At 39.2% G+C, this 15,322-nt stretch overlaps 1 protein-coding gene across 2 annotated transcripts in view; it reads left to right on the top strand.

Moving 5' to 3' along the window:
* LOC106657671 (semaphorin-1A-like) overlaps window positions 1-13,537 on the top strand; it is a 199,674-nt gene extending 186,137 nt beyond the window's left edge. The window contains exons 7-16 of one of the 2 annotated variants that reach the window (XM_014379291.2): window positions 2,962-3,066; window positions 3,843-3,931; window positions 4,363-4,504; window positions 9,735-10,083; window positions 11,109-11,191; window positions 11,282-11,380; window positions 11,571-11,858; window positions 12,388-12,573; window positions 12,987-13,370; window positions 13,446-13,537. In XM_014379291.2, coding sequence (XP_014234777.1) covers window positions 2,962-3,066; window positions 3,843-3,931; window positions 4,363-4,504; window positions 9,735-10,083; window positions 11,109-11,191; window positions 11,282-11,380; window positions 11,571-11,858; window positions 12,388-12,573; window positions 12,987-13,303 — 1,658 coding nt within the window. In that variant the 3' untranslated portion in view covers window positions 13,304-13,370; window positions 13,446-13,537. The remainder of the gene's footprint in view (window positions 1-2,961; window positions 3,067-3,842; window positions 3,932-4,362; window positions 4,505-9,734; window positions 10,084-11,108; window positions 11,192-11,281; window positions 11,381-11,570; window positions 11,859-12,387; window positions 12,574-12,986; window positions 13,371-13,445) is intronic. The other variant, XM_014379292.2, reaches the window with a different exon arrangement.
* The last annotated feature ends 1,785 nt before the right edge of the window (window positions 13,538-15,322 follow it).

Genomic DNA, 15,322 nt, shown 5'->3' with positions numbered 1-15,322 from the left:
GAATTAAATATTGATATACCCGCGCGCGCGGCCGTGTAATAAATGTGGACTCTGGCCTGAGTGACCGCATCGTTTATATTTGTACGCGAAATCGATTCTTAAACGCCCGACCGAAGCGCGAAACTGTTATCGATGCTGACAAGGGCTTTTTCCGAACGCTTGTTACCCGAACGCGAAAAGATAAGCCGCCCTCGCAGCGCACCGATGGGACAATGCATTAAACGTTCCGAATCCATCGGAGCCTAAAGGATGGAAAATACGTCGAGCTTTATCGATGCAAACGGATACGGACATGTAACAAAAAAAAAAAGGAAAAAAAACCAAAATTCCGAAAGAACGCATGAGAAGTCGTGATTAAAAACAAAAGTAGAGCAACGTAGTCCGTTCTAATTGTAAGTAAAAAATATTAGAATATTTTGCGTGCGCAAAAAAACTCGGCGAAGCGCGAGTGCAAAAAACGTCATAAAGCCATCTAATTTACATGGGCAACATTTTACGCCTGTTTATCTCGGGGGAGAAAACATCGTAATACATAATATGTCGCCCTCGCGCATTGTTCAAGGGCGTTAAACGAGCCGAATACACGCATGTTCACGGTAGGCAAGCACACAGCGCACAACGTCAGCGCACCTACACTTTGCATTTAACGCTGAAACAATGCAACGGCGCCGTCCGCAATGCAAAGGTCCTTTTCATCCGACTTTTTTTTTGTTTTGGGTTAAATAACGCATCAAAAGTAATGCCATCAAAATTAAAAGAGCGCGAATATTTTACGAAAATTTCGAAGATCCAAAGCTCAGACTCACAAAGGGAGATAATGTCCTTCCCTTTTTATTTTCCATTTTTCCATTTATGTGTTCAGCCTGCGCATAAGGATTCTTTTTGCGTTTTGCCAAAATACAGAAGCTTTAACGCGCGCGTTGGTTCAAAAAGTTTCCGTACTCATAGCTGCTACAATCCTCGAAAGCGAGCTCCTCGCCACGAAACTCCTGAGATTGTTTTGCCAGTGCGAAAGCTGCTTTTTGTTTTCAATATTTCTCCGTGTGGGTGCGCGCGCGTTTACACAGTAAGCAGCTCGAATGTCAGGCTGTTTTCCATCTAGCGTGACTTTGGGACTACGCGTGTACATAAGCAGCGGCCAGATATCTTAATCCTCTTTTTCTCTCTTATTATGCGGCCTGTTTTATAAGGGAAAAGTTTTGAGCTCGTTGGCAAAAGGCAAAATTAACAGTGGCATCATTTCAATTTTAAATTAGCCGCGTGGTTTCGTAGTTACTACCACTATTCTTACTGGTATACTAGTAATACTGCCTCTACTACAAGCGTTGCACTTTCCGTCTTTTCTTTTTGCTGATACTGTTACTGCTACTACTTGTATGAAATATGGATCAGACAGTTTGAAGCTCACTGAATTGGGTTGCATAAAAGAAAAACTAATTTTCCCTGAATTTATCGCGACTTGTTTGTGCGCGCACGAGCCGGCCGCAGGTAGTAGCTCGGGTGAATTTTATGCGTTTTCAACGAGAAAATAAATTACATCCCCTTCGAGATAAGCGCGCGAGTGGCATAACCGGGCAATATTGCATTAAAAAGCGGCTCCGCTATTTACTCGCGCTCGAGTGGCCACGATGAACGGGCGCTTCTCTGTTTTGTTTTTGGATTTTCTTGAAACTTTGACGCGAGGCCCATTCGAGAATGGGTAGCGTGAACAAATGATATTCATAGCGAACACTTCGGTGCGCTCGATACAGAAAACGCCTCTGCAGTCGCGGTATTATATTGCACGAGTACGGGTATGCGTGTGCGACGAATAAGACTGTAATGCGAAATTCTCGCTGTGCAGAGCACTTAGAAGCGAGAGAGCAAGAGACAGTAAACATTCCACGAAGAACACCTTCTCTCTCTCTCTCTCTCTCTTGCTGGCATACACTCAGGCGGCACATGCTACGTACATGCAGGCTTGCGTTCCACCTTATTCGAAAAGCGAAGCCCGAAAACAGCTTAATCTACGATGCAGCTGCCTGGGAAACAAGCCTGTGTTTTACGCGCGCACCTTATATTCTGGCGTGCCGACAGAACATGCGGTATGCATAAAAGGTTGCAACAAATCTAGGCGACGATGGCGAACGCCCCGCACTGTAGTCTTACTGGGGGGCGCAAAACTTATGAGGCCAGCTCTACTGTGCCGTGAATAAAACCCTTTTTATCATACGATATGAAATACATAGGGTAAATAAAATGGAAATGAATGTGGATCTAATAGTTATAATCTATGCTATTACCGATAGTGGTATTCGTTTTTTAATCCTCTACAAAAGCATACAGTCGCTATCATTTTTTCGTGCCAAAAGCATTACTCAATGATAAAAAATTAATAAAAATGGCAGTGTCGAATGACGTAAAAAAATAAAGACGAAAAAAAATTAATTTGAATTTCTTTTTCGTGATCTACAAACCTGAAAGTGCTTATTAAAAATAATCAATACTTTCGATAGTAAATAAGAGGTAGAATAAAAATAGTTGGTTGTATTTTAGTAGGTGCAAAGGTTTCCTTTGATCTTCATGATAAATGAAGAAATATGAGGAAAAAATGAATGCAAAAAAACGCTTAAGGTACAGGAAAAAAGTTCATGTAAATTATTTTATCTTTGTGAACAATGAAAATGGTTTAAATTAAAAGAAAGGCGTTAAATAAATCAAAATAAAGCAATTCACCCCATATAAAGTGATGAAAGTTTATTTACAGTTTTTTATATGTAAGCTGTTCACTCGATTTTTCTAAAAAGTATTATTTTTCAAGCGTACTCATGAACAATATACAGAGGCAAAAGTAATATTTATTCAAAGTAATTTCGAATCATGCCTTGACTCCTTCTTTGGTAGTTAAATAAATGCAAAGAAAAAGAGGGAGAAAGAGAGGAAATATACAACGGTAAACAAGTTTTGCTCTTTTGTTTGCAGACGGTCAACTTTATGCTGCTACATTCGCTGACTCCTCGGGCGGTGAGCCACTCATACATAGAGAGAAAATACGCACCGAACGCTCAGACTTGAATCAGCTCAATGGTAAGTAACATCCTTTTTTAGTCCCATTTTTATGCATAAACATATGCGCGAACATATTATGACAAGCTGAAATTTTAGCTATAAAATTTTTTATTAATTAAATTTCAGACTCTTTCGCGTTGCTTTGAGCTTTCAAATAACGAATTTCCCAACTAATGATATTTTTTAAATGCGTTTTAAGGTACAAAAAGAACGCAATTATATGTAATTAAAAAAACTACGTCCCACACGCAAGAAAAAATTAATCATTTACTACCTTGGCCGGAGAAAATAAAATTCATTAAACAAATAGCTTTCATCGTGCTTTCAAGGCGTAAAATACCAGACATGCACTACGCACGTATATATACACGCACGTGTCACATCCATTATCACCAGCCTGAAATTCCGAGCCTCGAGGCTTTCCCTTGTTGTGTATATGCGCCGACGCCAAAAATGAGAGACAACATTTTTTTCTCCTCGCCCGTTGGAATTCGGTAGTTCCGGGATGAGATAACGAACTTGATATAATTATACCCGATCGTTTTCGTACCTTTATAAGTACGCGTGTAGGTACATTTAATGTGATTCTTATCGTGTTTCATTCAAGCCTCCGTGAAAAATTCGTACTGCCATTATGTGCGCCCACCTTGAATATGTGGAAAGTACTCTTGAATTTCCACTAATTAATTGCAGATAAATTATCCTCGGTGATTTTTCGCGTCCACTCGATCATTCATTTTATTTTCCCCATTCTATCAAGCAGGTATTTCATTCAACTTTTTTTTATTTTCTAGGACCGAATTTTGTCAGTTCATTTAGTTACGGAGATTACGTGTACTTTTTCTACCGTGAAACGGCCGTCGAGTACATGAACTGCGGCAAGGTAAGACGTATAAATATTACAGCACACGTGCACTCACACATTATTTGACCTCAATTTTTTCTAATGCACGCGTACAATTTTCTTTTTCACTCCTCGTATTACATTATTTGCATTAAATTGTTCAGAGCCAAAATTGCCCTGCTTCACGTTTTCATTAAATTTTCAATATCGCTGTTTTTATTATTGTTATTATCATTATCATCATACATATTGGATCCATTTTGATGATTATTATGTCGGTATTTTGAAAAATGTATACTGCAAGTAGTGCAAATCGTTTTGTAATCACTTTGTATTAACTTTATAAAGTTAAGGAAATTTCCATTTTTAAATTCCATATGTTTATCGCGTACAAGTATTAGGAGTTATAAACATTATGTGTTAGTGTCTCACTTTCTATTTGTATTTTTCTCTTGCGACGACGATCACAGGCTGTCTACTCGAGGGTCGCACGGGTGTGCAAACACGATAAGGGCGGACCACACGCATTTGGCGACAGGTGGACTAGTTTTCTCAAAGCAAGGCTCAACTGCTCGGTGCCTGGAGACTATCCATTTTACTTCAATGAAATACGTAAGTGTATATCAAAATGTTTTCATGTTCCCATGCATATTCATGTGTGTATTTGCGACCGATGGTGTGACCTATTAATTAATAATTTCCACAAAAGTAATTTCATTTTACCCTTTAATGGTTCAAACGCTAAAAGTACTCGCATCGTGCGTATTTATATTCGCGGTAATTTCATACTCCTCGTTTATCCATAATACGCAGAAAGGGATTTAAAATATATGTCCATTTAATTGCGAGTGAGGATTTTTGCGTTAATGCACAAATGCGTTATTTCTGAAAAAAGCGAATGGAAGTATAAATGTAAAAACGAGTTTGCTATTATTTTCGAATCAAGTTATAGCGGATGTACAGAATGAATATTGGCGAACGATACGCGCATTATGAATAAAAAAAAAGAGCAGGTGTAATATTCTCCTTAGGAAAATTTCCTCTTGCTCTCGAAATGGATATTTGAAGCGTGCATTGAAGGTAAGAAATATCTATAAAATCCAATAAGGTTCGAGTGCAAGAGGGAGAGTTGTAAAAGTCCGATAGAAATCTGCAAAATCTTCGTAATGCAGTTCTTATATACTCGGGTGTGACAATAACTTGGAATAGTCGTAGCTCGAGATTGAAGCCACTCCGGAGATTTATGGAATCACAGGCGTAGTGGCCGTAGCAGACTGCAAAATTGAAATACTTTATATGTTTACATATTGCGTGGGGAAGAAGGGAGAAAATATAATTTTACGAGCATAACACGTTGCTCTCACTCTATATTGGCGCGGCAAAGTTATTCAAAACAGAATAGTAGTAGTAGTAGTGAAAAACTTTTCGTTTTGCTCGCTCGTTCGCTCGCTCGCTCGCTCGCATACATCGTTTATTTACGGCATTTAATACAATTTTGCGCGTGGCCTGCGCGCGTCCGTATAGCGATAAAGAAAAAGAAAAATAAGGCAAAAAAAGAGAACTTGACGAAAGTTTACTAATCTACTAGAGAAAATATCTTTTATATAGGATAAAAACAGGTGCAGATTTAAAGCTCACTTTTTTCAGAAAGATTTTTTCATTAGTATTGGTTTACGACGCGCTTGAGAGTGTTTATACTCGTACAAAAAAAAGTTTCTCTTATACAACGCAGCCCCAATAATAGTATGACGCGTATACTTTTTCTTGTGGGTTCCATAACGATGTTTACACTTGATAGTGAAAAGAAAATGACTCGTTGGATTCTTTCCGTTGCTATAATTAACCATATATTACGCTGAGGGGTATACGTATCGGTCAGGGTTTAACGCTATAGGATTATATCTAGGAATCGCTCGCCTCTACAACGGCATAATCTTCCACCGGTGACTCATATCATCAAATGTCAAAGCTATTAATACGCGGCATATGTGCTTCACGCAAACGACAAAGGCTCTCGCAAGGATATACTTTTCTTCGTTCGTCGCGTGCTAGTAATACATACGTGAAAGGAAGTTCAAATGATTTCTTAGTCTAAAGGTGAGGGTGCATGTGCAATATTGTGCGCACTAGGGCTGCGACGAGCGTATTCAAAGTATGCCAGCGGGCGAGAGGCAAATAGACCAGGACGATTGATGGTATTTTTCAATTTCCGTTCAAGACTTTTCGGAGTTACACGCGTAATTCGCATGACTCATAGATAAGGTACATCCACTAATGGTCCATATCGTCAATAAATCGCGGCCTCCACCTCCCTTCTTCCTACAAATTATGCCCCAGAGACTCGTAATGCCTCTTGCTAGCTTGCCTGTTGATACGCGTATACATACGCGTTCTTATAATGAACTGTACAGCTATCCTCCGATGAGGGAGATGATAATACCTTTTCAAGCATCAAGAGCGTTATACTTTTTTTGCAAATATTTTAAAAATTTATTTGTTATATGCAATTCAAAATATTAGTACGAAGGTACATCAAGATATCGAACTCTCTCTCTTTATTTCTCCAATTTCCTATCTTTTACTTGTTGAAAGTCAACGCTTATGGTTTATTTTTATTTCCATTTATGTAGTACATGTTTGTTACATTATTAAGTTTTAAAAATATGCAAATGTTTTGGAGCTGCAAATTGCGTCACATTGGGGTTTACCCTACGGCCAAATGAAATGTATCTATCTGTCTTTCTCTCCTTCTCTCTCTCTCTTTCTCTGTTAGGCTGGGTGAAAAGACGACGTCAGTGACGACGATGCGACTGCCAGCCGCAAAGACAATTATTTCCCTTTGGGAAATACTCGCTACGTCTCAATGACGTATACCTTATACGTGTTATAGTTGCTCGTATAGACACAGAGGGGCGTCGATGTTTGACGTGAACCCGTGTAATCAAGTACGTTTACGAGTAATAAACACGCGTATCGCGTTGGCACTTTTCCCTACCTTTCTTCTCTTTCGTGCTACGTCTCCTGCTATGTCTCGCCTGTAGGGAGCGAAAAGTTTGAAAAATAGAAAAAAATATCCGTTCCCGAGAGAGCGCATAGCAGGACTTATTACATGTGTGCTTACATTCAATCTGATAATAGTGAGATTAAGACGAACAAAAGCTCATTAACGTGGCTTTATAACGTGCAGCCGCTGCGCTGCCTCTGTAAAGTTATGTAAGCGCAAATATATTTCTAACTGATTTAGATATACAAACTCTGTTCTCTCTCTTTCTCTATAAGCGAACATGAGTGATGTGCATAATATTGAATGTAGCCATAAGCAACAGTTTAATTCCTATATGGCTTACGCTTATATAATTCACAGACACACGTGAAGGAGGTCATTGAATTTTCGTTCGAGAGTAATGTGTGTAATTTTCGATCAAAAGTAAGGTGCGCTCATGCGTATATAAGTGTACAAACACTATTTATTACAAAGAATAGTGATAAACTACACGGCTGGTATTGTATTTTATCGCTCAGAGACATGATTAACGCTTTTCGACTGTGCGCACAAATAGCCAATTTTTTAAGCATATGCACATTAACATATTACCATACTCACCCGCCAACGCGAAATTTCGGGGAAAAAAACGAGAGAGAAGTTGATGCCTAGCTGAAAATGTTACAACGACGCAAAAAAATGAAGTAATCTAGCAAGGGCGAGAATTTTTAAAAGGGCATATGAAGGCTCTTACTTTAAGTTGTGTTTTGGCAATGTGTTTGTGAGACTGTGGGTCTGTGGGTAGAGGACTATTCTACGATTGGCGCGGGGCCAGCATCACGAACGATATCTGGAATTAAAATCTATGGCGGATGAAGTACAAGCACGTCAATCCTTTTTTTACCTTTAAAAGTTAATATGCGAACTTTCGCTGATAATGCAACGAATGATTTTAGTAATAAATCGGCATTCCCGAGCTCTACGAGAACAAATCACCTGTGCCCTTTTTAAATCACATTATTGGTTTTTCGTTATGGAAAAATACATTCAACGGGAATATTTCTTTTTATATTTTATATTTTTATGGCTCGCGAGGTTTGTCTTTAACGAGTAGTTCTTGCCCAGACTGCGATCCTATTGAATCTTTGGAAATGCTCTTAGTGCGATAAAATTTGTCACAAAATTTATTTCAAAATCGTAAATCGGTTCATTCAATGAAAACTGCCGTCACGCACAAAAGACAAATATGATAAATATATTATTGGCGTGTAGGCCAAGTCTATATCCTCACAAATTTAATTCATACAGCTGGGCGACGGCGAACGAAACGAAATTATGTTCCTGCGTGTAAAATCTCATAAATTATCAATCACGTATAAAGAGGAATACGCGCGTTTAAATTCGTTCTCGCGCGCCGCATGCAGCTCTCGGGCTGACCAGATTCTTTATTACACGCGACAAACGCATATTAATATTCACACACGATCCCAAGCTTTGCCAAAAAGTTATCCAACCAGATGATGACTGTGTGATTTAAAGTTTAAATGAAACTCAGCTTTTGCAACCCCTCTTTTCGTTTCATTATTATTTTTATTTTTCACCTGAGCGAATGGTAGCAACAATACTCCAAGTAAAAAATGAATTAATTATTTTTTGAAATGTACAATGGTTGCCTGATTCATATAGAGTGAGAGTCAATAGAAATTCTTAAATAGTTATTTCAATACTCAAAAACTGTATCCTGTATTTACTAAACTGTAATCCATATTTATTTATGTAAATGATATTAACAAAAAAACAATATTACCGAAATTTCAACTTTTTTGAATTGATCGAAGGGTCAGAGTTTCGTGGTTAATCTAATCAATTGTTTCACGTTCGATTGAGTTCAGTCGATTAATCGTTACAAAATAGTTCCGAACCTATTGTTTTATCGGAACATTCAGCACTTCCAAACACGTATATGCTGTGCATGTGCAGACATAAACGAAGCACTCCCTGGTGACATCAAGCGCGCATCGATGCTTTCAACTTTTTAGCGTGCGTCTCGTCGTGTCTCATCCATTCCCCTCGAGACTCATGGGAAATTTCATTAGCCGCCTTCCCTCGCCGCTTTTGCCCGCCGTACAACGTCGTCTAATACTTATACTTTTATTTTTTTTATGGATAAGCGTAAATCATAAAATTTCGTGCACATTCGCGCATCTTTATTGTTGCTGAGCTCTTATACGTATATAAATAAAACTTGATACATATTTAATCAAAAAATAGAAGGTAAAAGAGTATTGCAAGTAGTAGGGATGAAGCCTGTATTTATATTTATTTATTAAGAAAAACATTAGACGTCACAGATGATTCGATCAAAAGCTCGGGGGAATACAGATTTTGGATCAGAAAATTTATTATAGACAGTAAAAATCGACCTTTTTTCGATGTCAAGAAAATAATCGAGAATATTATTTCCATTTTTATTTTTAACACGATTGTTTGTACGAACATTTATTACCTCATTGATCTTAATTTGATTGTGACGGAATAAAACGTCGATATAAAGACGTTAGAAAATGGCTACTTCATTTATTTTCCTCGCTTTTATCAGCTCATTCGATATAGATATTTTTTGAAAGTCAGAAAATCATAAAAATGACGATTCTGTGTATTGACTGAATTTATAGTCCGAAAATGTCATCATACATTGAAAGAAAGTATTTCTGCCTTCGATATAAAGTTCAAAACGCTTGCGGAATTTTCCTCGTGAAATGACAAAGGCTGTACGAACAAAATATACAGTTATATTATAACTCATGATGTGTCACCAGAGGCTGAGAAGTAAATTTGATCGATGATTGAAATTTTTAGAGTCGACGAGCGACGTGACGGAAGGCCACTACATTGACGGCCACACGCAGTTGATCTACGGCGTTTTTACGACTCCGGTGAATTCGATTGGTGGCTCGGCCGTTTGCGCCTTTTCCATGAGCGATATCCTTCAGGTATTCCAGGGTGCCTTCAAGGAACAAGAGACCATCAACAGCAATTGGTTGCGAGTCATGCCAGACAAAGTACCTGAACCGCGCCCCGGAGCTTGCGTCAACGACTCGCGGACGTTACCCGATATCACCGTGAATTTCGTCAAGTCTCATCCACTGATGGACGACGCCGTGCAGACGTACTTCGGTACGCCCGTCGTTACCAAGGTCACATACAAGTAAGTACTCATTTTTCTTGATATAACATTCGCGACTGATTCAAGCAAAAAGTTTCGGGAATTATCGTGTACGCACGGGCACGGCAGGCGCATGTTTGCTTATTTGTCGCAAAATAAAGTTACCACTTTGCCTAGCATTTTGATTCATTAAAACTATTTCACATTTGTACGCGCTGGCACAGAGACGGACAAAAAGACGTACCTGAACGCGGCAGAGAAATTTCGTGGAGTGTATATGTTTAAACTTTTCACAATTTTATCGCGTAAATACTGAAATTAAACTTTCTTTATTTTTCTGAAACAAAAGTGGAAAAATAGACATTTTTGTGGGCTCGCGCGTGCAGCCCTCTGTGCGGCCTTTCTATATCATATTGTGTATCTCGCATACACGTAGACGTAAACAGCATACGCGCGCTCGTGCACGGGCATTCAAACATTTACAAAGCTACAAAAGTTTAGAAATAATTTTAACTTACTCTTGCCCATGGTTAACCTTCTGCTTGCCCGTGTGCGTGTGTTTTACATACCCACGCGCTTGTAGATTATAATTTTCTCTCTCATTCATGTAAATGCATAATATGCACGGAGTGCAAAACTGTGGTGAAGTTGGGATCTCTCGCTGTGTGTGTGTGTGCGCGCGCGCGTCTCGCTTACGGCTCGCACTGGGAGTAGCCACTGTGTGACATTGTCGTGCTTTCACGCGTACAACTTTGCCGAGCGTAAATGCAAAATAATCACGATAACAACAATAATAACGCGCGCGTTTATGCTTCGATAAAACTACAGCCGCCAACGAATGACCACAGATATACAGACGAGCAATGCGCGCAACGACAATCGCGTTAAATCTCATTCACAATAATATAATGTACTTCTGTACTGATTGCTCCCGATCGAAAGCTTTCTTCTTCACTGCAGTTGTTGTTATTTATTTGTAAATAATTTAAGCTCGCCTCAAAACAAAAAGAAGTTTAATAGGATCAATGACAAAGTGCACAATGATAATGTAGCGACTCTTTTTCTAGTTATCGATTCACCAAGGTGGCCGTTGATCCGCAAGTGAAGGCGCTTGACGGGAAATTGTACGATATTCTCTACATCGGCACTGGTAAGCTATACACACAGACTATTTTTTTCTAGATATGAAATTTCAGACTTGATGATAACTCATCGTTTTATTACTTTTTCCTTATCACAGATGATGGCAGAGTGCTGAAAGCTCTTAATACAAGGAGTCCTGTCTCAAGAAACGACTCAAATCAAGTGATAGTCAGTGACGCTCAGGTTTTACGATACGGTACGTTCTGAATTACTGTAAATATGGAAGTAGAAAAAAAATTAACGAGAATAATTCTCGACTTTGATAACTGTACTATTTTCTCTTATCGAGCCTAACCAACAGACTTCATTTGTTGTTGTCTTCATGGAAAATAGCTTAAGTGACTATGGGTATCAATTTCTAACGTCTTTTTTTTCTATGGATCTAGGCCAAGCCGTAAAAGATTTGCAAGTGGTTCATTTAGCTGGCGAAGCGAGCAAACTTGTAGTGATTGCGGATTCGGAAATACGAGCCGTACCATTGCATCACTGCGACTCGCCGTCGGCCGGCTCGTGTGCGAGCTGCATCGGCCTGCAGGATCCACATTGTGCTTGGGACGCCGAGCACAGCCAGTGCGTCGCCGTGATGACGCGACTACACGACAGCGACGCCGATAAGATGCTTTATCAGAATATAACTAGTGGAAAGCATCGGGGATGCGGCACTTACGATGCAGGTAAGCGATATCAGCAGCTTGAATTAAAACTTTTTTCGAGTTTAAAAGTCTCGCTAGTATAACTCGACGCATACGAGGGGGGATTTTCTTGCTCTATTATATTTTCAAATCACATTACTGAGCAGCAGAAAGGATTACTTTCGGGATTTCCCGAAGGGTGTGAAAACGCAAAACATTACGCTTCAGTGTTTTTCTTTGACTTTTCCAACTCTGTTTCATATTATCACAAATAAAAGAGCAGAAAGTATAAGCTCTTCGCGCGACTACTAAGTCTGCTTTTCTACGGCAAAGCCGCACTGGAAAAATATGCGCATTTTACGTTACCTGAGCTCGTTTTTTTCATGTACTAAAACTTTTTGTCATCGCTTCAAGCCGTCTCACAACCGAATTAACACTCTGTGGAAAGTGGAGCTTTTTTTTGTTGGTTTGCTAAATATATTTGTATTAACTCGATCAATTCCAACCCCATATAAATCATTGAAATTCATCATTCATACTCGATAACACTGGGGAAAAAATTGCCTCACAGACCCGAAGCAGGTGCAAACGATGCCACAGAGGCCAAGTCGGGGTCCACCCGATAACGGAGGAGTTGTACTCGGTCCGGGGCCCATCGCCGAGACGCAGCCGAACGAACGGGACAACGAGATCATCATCGAGCTTGATCCGGATAACCAGTACAGTAGAACGCAACCGCGTGCCAACGATCCGCAAGGTGAGGCTTTTTCCATTACTTTCACAGGTTGAGCCGTCCGAGGAATCATAGAAAATATACGCTTTTAATGTGTTTCTTGTTAGCATTATTTGTCAAGGTTCATTTTCAATTTGCATAAACTTATTACTACGTTGTCACTTGTCATATGAAAATAGTCATGATTTTTTTTTATCGTCTTAACTCTGCGGTTACATGTATGTCTTATGTATGCGATCATAACACTAATTACAGCTAGCACATTCGCCGCTGAATACCGATTGCTCAATTTTCAATTCTTCAAATATTGGATTGCAAAAAGTATTGTTAATTAAGCAAGAATAAGAATATTGATTTTTACTTCTCATTCGTTCGAATGAATGGATGAGCGAGCGATGAAAGCTAATCTCATGTTGTTTTTTCCTTCAAATAAACAGGTGTAATTGTCACGCCAGTCGTATACTCGGCGCAAACTTTGACAGGCGCTCTCATCGGCACGTGCTTCTTTTCTCTCATTGCGGGTTTTGCATCCGGCTTTTGGTTTTCACAACGTCTTCGTAACGTACCTTATCCCGATCCACCGGAGCAGCGTCAACAATTGAATCGTCTCACAGAAACGACAGAATCGCCAGGCTTCAATAATAAGTCCATAAATCTTGTTCTCAACGTACCGCCGAAGAATCCTAATGGCAAAAACGCCAACTCGTCGGCCGAGAACAAGCCTGTACAGAAGGTCAAGAAGACCTACATATGATATAGAAATAGACAGGCTGTATGAGGTATGGCCCCAGGTTCGGTGCCACCCATCGCAGGAACCCTTGGTAAGTACTGAAAGAAAGTTAGTTATGAAAAGAGTCAAGGCGATTCTTTTAATCGAATGTTATGGTTGAACACAGGTTCGGTCGATGGAACAGCAGGCAACCGGCCCGTGAAGCCAACGGCCTCAGCGCCTTGCACTATCTCTGGTAGCTCAGCTCGCAGCGCAGGCAGCAGCACCACGACGTCCAATAGCAGCACCATCACCGACAATACGAAGCAAGTGTCTCACCAAGCTACGCCGCTCGATCCAGCCCCGGCATACGACAGCGCCTATGTGCCCGGAACGTATCCGCCGGAGCCCGCACCCGATTACGAGCCTCACGATCAATTCATCGAGCTAAACTACGATCGCGAGCGTGGCTACTACGACCAGCAGCACAATTCGCAGTACCAGCAACCGATCGATCGGCTAGCCGGCTACGATCGTCACCCTTACGCGCAGACTGATTACGGTTACCACGAGCCGCGCGACTTTTATCATCATCCGGTCGAGTCCGACGCCGAGTATCAAGAAATAGCTGGATACTACGCTCAGCCTCAAAGCATCGTTCATAGCGTCAGCAATCAGACGACTACCGGACGAAGGAGCAGAAATGCTTACGCTGACGATTATCTAACGTAAATGGGCTCAATGCATGCTTCAATTGTCCTTTTTTTATTGTAATACATACACACGCGCATCCGTACACATACACATACTCACACTCAGACACACCAATTTACAAACAGAACCACATATTAAAATAGTGTACATAAACAACAACGACGAGGACTTTATAAATGGAAATATACATTCGTATAGTATAAATGTGTATTGGAAACATTTTAAAGCTCCGTTATTACAATTGGATTTGTCGTCGTCTAGTGCGCGCATGCGATACAAAGTATTTTTGTATTAGTGCTCCGAAAAAATGATGCAAAACAAACTCATAATCTTGCAACGCTACTCTTGCGAATAACTTTGTAATATAAGTTAATTCTTCCATAAACGATTTACACCTCAACAAAAAGTAACGTGAATTAGTGAATATAAAGAAGATACGCATAGTTGAGAGCCACCGTTAAAATATTTGTCACTTATAGATTTGATCGTGATAATAAAATTAACGTACGATTTTAAAAAACGAACGTGCTAAATATTTCAGATTTTGAAACGTATGAATTGGGTAACTTGTCCCATAATTTGGATAACTATATCAAGTTGATAATATCGAAACTTCATTAATGTAATAGAAATTAAGAAAATAGGAAAAAAATGCATAGTCAAAAAATCTTACTCGATGTGATCGAGATGTTTTGAACGATAAGCACACAAGTGTACATATAAATATACATACACAAAGTAAAAAATCGTTAAAAAACTTGATTTATCATAATAAAAATTCAAGCTTTGACCAGTATCTTGCGACTTCGTTTAATAATTATGTCATATGGACTTATGATAGTAGTTGGGATTTAAGCAGGAAAAGACAATTATGAAAGAATGATTATGAGTGCACAAAGAAAAGTTAATAAGCGTGAGTTATTTAAAAAAAAGTATAATATGTGTTACTAAAATTGTGATAAGCTTCAGAAGAGTTCGTTCTTAGTAGTGACATGTTGGTTGCTTAAATCCTGATGAAAATACAACTTTACATTGTGGAAACCAGAAAAAAATTTGACAACTTATCAAGAAAAAACAATTATGCAAGTGTAAAAAAACTGTGTGTAATGATTCGCATTTGGAGTCGAGGCGTGCCTTCCATTTATTAGTTTGTTGGCAGTATCATCTGAAACTAAATAAAAAAATTATATTTAAAAATTCTGAAATAGGATTTTCGAGAAAATTATTAGTAATTTGAAAGAGCAACGACGAGAACGAGAGAAAGAGAGAGTGCAATTTAGCGCAGAGGGACTTGGGCAAGTGCCTCAATTTTTTTTATCTATTATTTTAACATATTTTAATATAGCTACT

The sequence above is a fragment of the Trichogramma pretiosum genome, unplaced genomic scaffold (assembly GCF_000599845.2).
Source record: "Trichogramma pretiosum strain Unisexual culture from Peru unplaced genomic scaffold, Tpre_2.0 scaffold71, whole genome shotgun sequence".
Taxonomy (NCBI): domain Eukaryota; kingdom Metazoa; phylum Arthropoda; class Insecta; order Hymenoptera; family Trichogrammatidae; genus Trichogramma; species Trichogramma pretiosum.
The sequence above is the reverse complement of the archived record's forward strand: the minus strand, read 5'-3'. Positions and strand labels throughout refer to the sequence as shown.